The sequence below is a fragment of the Anneissia japonica genome, unplaced genomic scaffold (genome assembly GCF_011630105.1).
Source record: "Anneissia japonica isolate Jap-2015-1 unplaced genomic scaffold, ASM1163010v1 scaffold11779_len1430905_cov172, whole genome shotgun sequence".
Classification (NCBI taxonomy): Eukaryota; Metazoa; Echinodermata; class Crinoidea; order Comatulida; family Comatulidae; genus Anneissia; species Anneissia japonica.
The window spans coordinates 263,353-271,244 of record NW_022740041.1 but is presented as its reverse complement, the minus strand read 5'-3'; the positions used below and the strand labels follow the sequence as shown (position 1 = coordinate 271,244).

The window sequence follows — 7,892 nt, the reverse complement described above, 5'->3', positions numbered from 1 at the left end:
TTATGAAATAATGTATAGCCCAATGTATATATATATATATATATATATATATATATATATATTATATATAGTATACACATAAACATATATATATTATATATACATATACATGTATGTATATATACATATCTATATCTATATATACATATATATATATACATATATATATATACTGAAGCCGATGCACCCACCTACATGTTTGCTCTTATATATATAGATATATAGTATATATATATATACATATATATACATACGTATATACACACACACATATATATATAATCTATATCATGCTAACTGTGTATGTATTTTGTATGTGTCACGATTTATTTTTATTTGTAAGTTATTTGTAAATTGTCCTAACGATATTATGACTTTTTATAGACTAAACTTATTACATGGTCGTCACTTAGATAATGATGAATTATCAATATACCATCCAAAACTATCTTTACCAATTAAAAATAATGGTTTGTATATATCATGGGTGCCAACATGTTGACAGATGACGTAAACATGGTCTACAGTAGTAAGCAAATAAAAGTAACAGAGTACATCACACGTCTAACTCAATATTCATAAAACAACTCAACCACCCCCACCCCCACGCCAACAAGTTTGACACTATGCAACAAATAAACCTAATACATATTTATTGCCGTGTAAGCAAAATGTTTTGCTTATTATTCTTAATCAGTTACCTTCTTTGACGTTTTATTATTCCTGGATTTTATATTATGCCTATAAACATACTGTATAGCAATATTTTAATCATGGATGAATACTGGCCAAACAAAAATGGATGGGATGAGGAAGCTGTAGTAATAATTAGAAGCGCACATCAATTTATGCTGTTTAATAGACATGCCATACATCCATTATACCGCCTCGCTTATTAGTCATGTCACACAATATATCACTGTATCCCTCATGTATTCAACAATAACTGTTGCAAATCAAACGTGACTCCAACGTTATTTTCCTATCCAGAAATGTTCATTAATTTTAGAATATTTGCGTAATATATACCATTTTCAAACAGATGTGTTCGAAATTAGCTACTCCAGCAACAAATAACCTCGCGCCACCTACAGTTTAATGCGATGGAATTTATTGGTTTGTATATTTTATACGCGTTAGCACAAAACAATCATTAAAAAATCAAGAAATTTCTTGCTAAGAGGAGAGATAGGCCTATATATTTCGTTAATTCTGCAAACATCATCCAAGCTGAATAACGCACTGTTTTGTTGGATGCTGTAGCATTTGCTCTAAATGACAGCATCTTTTTATTATTATATTAGGCCTATTAAACAAATTCAACTGACTCCGAATTTTTTTTATATTATTATAATTTTATATTAATATATTACATTTGCTTACTTTTCATTACAAAATATTACGGTATCATTACCGGCATTGTCTTTAGTTTGTAATTGGAACTGGTACTATTATGAATAACAAGATTATTATTTATTTTGTATAACTTTCAGAGGTCGAGATACAAGGTGTTAGCGTTGCCCTTTGTCCCGAAAGACATTTTTGTTTTGGTGAAGACGGCTTCAACGACGATCCAAATTGCAAATGTGAGCAACCGTGTTTGAAGGTTGGTACATGTTGCCTTGACTACCTTCAGAAGCATAACGCAAGCTTCGATCAGTTTTTAGGAATGCCACACACGTGCGTTAACACATCGTCAAAACTTGCTTTCTACCTTGTGAACGTTTGCAACGATACTTGGCACGATTCTTCTATCAAGTCCCTATGTGAGGAAAATGTAGGGGCCAGCGATATATTGAGAAACCTCCCAGTGTCGGACCGTACTGAAGGGGTAGATTACAAGAATATCTACTGCTCTATGTGTAACTACGCTGAAAAAGAGGAAATCGTCGCCTGGGAAACCAGACTAACTTGCGATCAAACCTTATCGAATATAACTACATTTAAGAACATTGGTACTCAGTGTTTGGTAGAATACTATTCACACCGATCTATACCGATACCGTGCGACCGCAATGTTATCAGTTCATGCCCCGACTCATCTTCCACCTCCGAAGCTAAACACTGCGAATCATATTCTGCTCGAGTAAAGCTCAACGGTACGACATATAAAAATGCGCATTGCGCGTCATGCAATAATGTTGAAGTCAGAAGCCTCAATTGTACGAATGTCGAGACCGAGGAGAAAACGATGATTTTAATTAGTGTTGGCCAACCTAAATCACTGTCAATTCTCTTCGATTTTTCTGTAAGTGGCAATGCTCAAGTAAGCAGAAGTGACTACACTGTACCGGAAATACATGGTTCGTGTAATCCCAATGAAATATATAATCCATTTGAAGAAAAATGCGTCGTTCTATCATGTGCCGACGGTATGATTTTCATTGACGATGAATGCCGTCCCCTAAAGGCAGAAAAAAATTTGAACACATGTGAAACCTCTTCTTTGATCGTTGATTACATCACATCTGACAATACGACGTCCGGAATACAGTGTCTTGAAGAAACTTTAGATATACATGACCTAGACTTTACAAATGTGAATGTTTCTCAATGCAATGGAGGCAATTGTTACCACATGAATCTGCAGATCTTGGACGTAAATTCCTCTCTACCCGAAGATTTAAATAAATTGTTTTATAGGTCATTTCTTGAGAAAGACTTATTGGGTAGTCTGTGCAATATTTCCTCTATAGATGTGGTACACTTGTGCCGCAATGTTCCTCGTGACACGTGCAATTCTACCATCAATGAAAATAAGGTTGCAAGTTCATCAAAATCGATCTCTGGATCATATGACATTGATTGGAGGTATGGATTCTGGTATGACACAGATAGACAGATTTACAGCACGTCATCAAATGTCCGTACATGTAATTCCAACGTTAATACAAATCTGAAATGCCCATTCGTTAAATACCCATCTAATGAATTCCGCGAGCAAAGTAACAAAGCAGACCATATAGTCCATAAGGTTTCTGGGAACATTTATGGCCCAGCTGAATTTGAGAACTTGAACAATGGAAGCATTTTGGTGTGTCCCGATCTGAACCCTACACCCGAAGCTGTTAATAGCACGAACCCTGGTAGCACAAACATGCAGAGCATGTTAACTGTAGTAGGTACAGTTCTCTCGCTAGTAGCATTATTTTTAACGTTTATGTGTTATTGTTACTTTAGAACCCTACGGACACTGCCCGGTAAATCCGTTATGAACCTTGTCATCGCGTTGTTTTTCTCAATGTTTATTTTTATTGTCGGATCTGCTCAAACACAACATGTCACTCTATGTACCATTGTTGCTGTCTTGCTACATTTCTTCTGGCTTGCATCTTTCTTCTGGATGAACGTTCTCGCATTCGATGTCCGTCGAACGTTTAACTATAATTGTAATTTACCCAATGCACATCGCAATCGTAGAACCCTGATCGTGTATGCTCTGTACGCCTGGGGTTCTCCAGCTATCATTGTTGGTACGTGCCTAGCTATCATATATTCACCAGTAGAAATTGGTGTGTATTATGGCAACAGCGAAGTCTGTTTTCTTGGTAGTAATACTGTGAATCTCATAGCTTTCGGAGGTCCAGTTGGCCTAACCTTATCTTTGAATGCGATTTTCTTCTTTTTGACCGTCTCTTCGATTAGGAAAACCAAGCAAGTAACGAAAGCAGTTCAGAAAAACAAAACGAAAACGAAATCAAGGCTGACGGAACTGCTGATATATATTAAGGTAAAATAATACTTATACTATACAATAATGCCAATGTAAACAACACATAGACCTATAGTTAAAAGCCAATTATCTATATCAAAATCAATTAACCAATTTACCAACATGTGGAAGCGGTTTTTGGCGAAGTGGAAATGGTTTTGTTTCCCATCGTCGAGGTCGGGGCTTCAATCCTTCACTGTACATTTCGCCTGTGTCCTTGAGCTAGGCACTTTTATCTACCTTACTTCAGTTTACCCAGTTGTATTAATGGGTACCAGCAAATTACTTGGAGTAACCTGCGGTCGTCTAGCGTCCCAACCAGGGGGAGTATCACACTCTCATCTGCTTCACGCTACAGAAACTGGGAATAAGTTCCAGCATTATGAGCCCAAGTGGCTCGGCAAGGATTTACTACTACTTTACCAAAATTCAAATGTGTGCATTATATTACATCTTATTCAGATTCAAATTTAATTTTTAAAGTAGGCCTATTCATAATGAACTAACACAGATCATATGGAATTGGTTACATAAATGAGATTCCAACATCCACAAATTCTGCGTTTACCATTATAAATTTGCTTGTATTTCACAGCTATCAACGCTGATGGGTATGTCTTGGATACTCGGATTCGTCGCAACAATTACAAACTCTGAAGTCATCTGGTACATATTCATCGTCCTAAATTCGTTACAAGGAGTCTTTGTTTTTATATTTTTCGTGTGCAATCACCGGGTTTATAAACTCATTAGAAAGGGGAACGGTGAGCCTTCTTCAAAGACTAGATCAACTGATGCGAAACCTGGGCGACCAGACTACAGTGATGTAAAGAAGATGAGTACAACTTCGAAGTGACTGGCACACAGTGTTATTATAATACATAGCGATACTGGCCTGGGCCTATTAGGATTTACTTTAAAAACTCTACTCCCAGGACACCAATAAATATTTATGCTATGAAAAAATATAACATAGTATTATATAGAACATTATTCATTTACTGTACATTAATGTCTAATAAAGAAATTTAAATTCCGCTTGTAATGAGTGAATTTCAGAATAATTAATAACACAGTTATGATTTCATACGGAAGCATGACTCAGATGAATTGGTTGAGTTAATAAACTTCTAATAGGCTGGTAATTAAAAGAAAACAAAAGAAAGTAACACTAGGATAAAGCGTTTGTATTGATAGGCCGATGTATGTATTTAAAAATTATGATTAGCTTTCAATGACAAACCAGGTCACTTATGCTGTATAAATGGAGTGCTAATTGGATTTTATTTCGGTGTAATTAGGCCTCCTATTTCATGACGAAGAAAGCGGCATTAAATGCAAAGCTGTAATATCTGCGTAGCTTTAAATAAAAAAAGTCTTAAGTCACTTACCGTACATCTAAGTTCTGATTAGACCACCGCTATTTTTGTATTTATTAATATTTATTTATATATCCATATTTATATTACAATGTATTACAATTGTTAACCCGTAATTTCGGTATAAAACCACAATTGAAATGCAGACTGAAAATGAGCACCTTACGAGTGAGTTGTAGGTTATTGCCAATATTTAATACTGTTTAATCGTACTGTACTCACACTATTGTGAATATAGAGTTGGTTGTACATACAGTCAATCGCGTAATAATGCGATTGACTGTACAATACACGATGCTCAATAATGTTATATTCGTATACTCATACATATTACTTCTATGGCCCTATTCATTCACTTTCTTGCTCCTCTTGACGAGTTCTGCTACCACTTTTCCTCCAACGTTTCCCTTTTGAACGGAAAGTTCTTTTGCAAATTGTTTTGCACGAGGAAGTTCAGTAGGCCTACTCGTTTCTCATTGCGTCTGTTGGTTGTTCTGGTCTTTTGTATATTTTTTGAGAGAAATAAATTAAATGAAATGAAAGAGGGAAATCAAAACATGTGATACGTTATATTACCTCCTCCTTTGCTGATTTGGGTATTAAAATAAAATAAATATATATTATCGATATAATGCCTCCACAATATTCATATTGACCGTGTGTTAAAATCAGAATTGAGAGTAGAATGCTACTCTTCTGAAACATCCAATTCAAGAGTAGCCTATTTCTATTAGGCACTTAGCTAAACTATCCTGTATAGTTTTATATTATATGTTAATAAGGACATTGGAAGAAATATAGATATATCATATTAGTTTTTGTATGTTATATAGATTATAGACTCACGAGCTGAATGGCCGAGCGGTTAAGGCAGGGGCACCGCAATCTACAGTCATAATATCGGCACTGGCTCGCCTGTGGTTCTCGAAAAAGGACTATAAACTGTAGGCACATAACCGTACACATTGGCTCTTGTGCGCTTTAAAAAAACCAGTACATCTTTCATTTACTTTTTTCCATTTTATTTATATATTTTCCAGATTATCACAAAACCTAGGACTATTCTGGCGGATTGTCAAAAAGCAAAAAGCAAAAAAAAAAATCACTGTGCAAAGATAAACAGAAACAAACAGGGTTCAGTTACATAAAAAAGAAAACAAGGCAGAGAAAAATGCACAATCACCAAAAGGAAAAATATCAGTAACAGAAGTAGGGATCTCATCCCACATCCGTGGGAATGCGATAAAAACAGAGTTAAAAAAAGCATTTGTACGGGCCTTTGCATGTCTAAACACAATTTTCTCAGTTGTACGGGAAACAGCTGGAACAGGCAACAGAGCATCATCAATGAGAAAATCTGACAAGAGGCACTTGGCAACGAATTCAACACGAATATATTTTAGTCTATTGAAGATTGTGGGAGGTTTTAAGGTGTGCAGCCTGTCTATGCTGGTCTTTCGAGACAATTAGGGGTTACCCTGGTGTACTGGTCCATACAGCCCCAGCTGTTACAGGGGTGGCGCCAGGATTTGCCCGACGGGGCAAATAGTATACTCCTAAACATTTAATATTATGTATGGTATAATGTAACAACTTAGAAATGACCGTCCGATGGAAATAGGCCTACTCTCCCTACAACTCAATAATTAAAAGAATATATAGAAACTAAAATACCTTTCCCTCAGCGGTGGCGCCATAAATTTTCTCACAAGCGGTCCGACATGTCCGACAGAGGGGTCCGAGCCAAGGGGCCGACGAAGCCTGGGTCGACGGCCCGAAATAAAAACTCCCTTCTAGGGTTTACGGTAAGAATTTTTGTTGTAATGTAAAATGTGCTTTTAGACCACAATATATTCGGGATTGGCAGTAAAAATAACGTTATTTGGATAGGAAAAGTATTATTTTTAAATTTTTGATCCGACGACCTAGTCGTTCGTCGTAAAACAGGGGGTCCAGACCGACGGAGGAGAAAATTCCCCTGCTGCCGCCACCACTGCGTACTCAAGACCAATGGCGTGAGTTAAGCCGACTGAACATCCATTAGGAATCAACTGGCTCCTTGACGTCATCACTCCTCTTACTCAATAATTATAAAAACACAGCAGCCAAAACACTGGTGGGAAGATGTATTAAACCACGGGTGGCGCCAGGATTTTCCCGACGGGGAAGTCCTCGATGGCGGAAGGAGCGATTCCCCCGACGTGGGGGCAGATTTCCCCGACGAAAGCAAAGTGGGCGTGGTCGAGCTTCGATTAAAAGGTTTCGAAAGTGGTCCAGGGGGCGAAGCCTTCGAAAATCTACTGATGTGTAAAAAATACATATAATTTATTTTTCTCCCGCCGAATTTTCCCTTTTCTCCCCGACGGGCGCCACCCCTGTATTAAACTATGTTATTAAATAATGTATAGCCCAATGTATATATATATATATATATATATATATATATATATATTATATATAGTATACACATAAACATATATATATTATATATACATATACATGTATGTATATATACATATCTATATCTATATATACATATATATATATACATATATATATATACTGAAGCCGATGCAGCCACCTACATGTTTGCTCTTATATATATAGATATATAGTATATATATATATACATATATATACATACGTATATACACACACACATATATATAATCTGAGTGTAGGTAAGAATGGCCCCGGAAAAAATGGCCCCAGAAAAAATGGCCCCGGAAAAAATGGCCCCAGAAAAAATGGCCCCGGTAAAAATGGCCCCATATGACAGGTAGGTAAAAATGGCCCCAATG

The 7,892-nt window shown here is 36.4% G+C and overlaps 1 protein-coding gene across 1 annotated transcript in view; it reads left to right on the top strand.

The window, feature by feature from the left end:
• LOC117118177 overlaps nucleotides 1–4,799 on the top strand; it is an 11,801-nt gene extending 7,002 nt beyond the window's left edge. Inside the window, exons 2-3 of the mRNA XM_033262691.1 lie at nucleotides 1,494–3,730; nucleotides 4,308–4,799. Of these exons, the coding sequence (XP_033118582.1) occupies nucleotides 1,494–3,730; nucleotides 4,308–4,568 (2,498 nt within the window). The 3' untranslated portion in view covers nucleotides 4,569–4,799. The remainder of the gene's footprint in view (nucleotides 1–1,493; nucleotides 3,731–4,307) is intronic.
• Nucleotides 4,800–7,892: the final 3,093 nt, after the last annotated feature.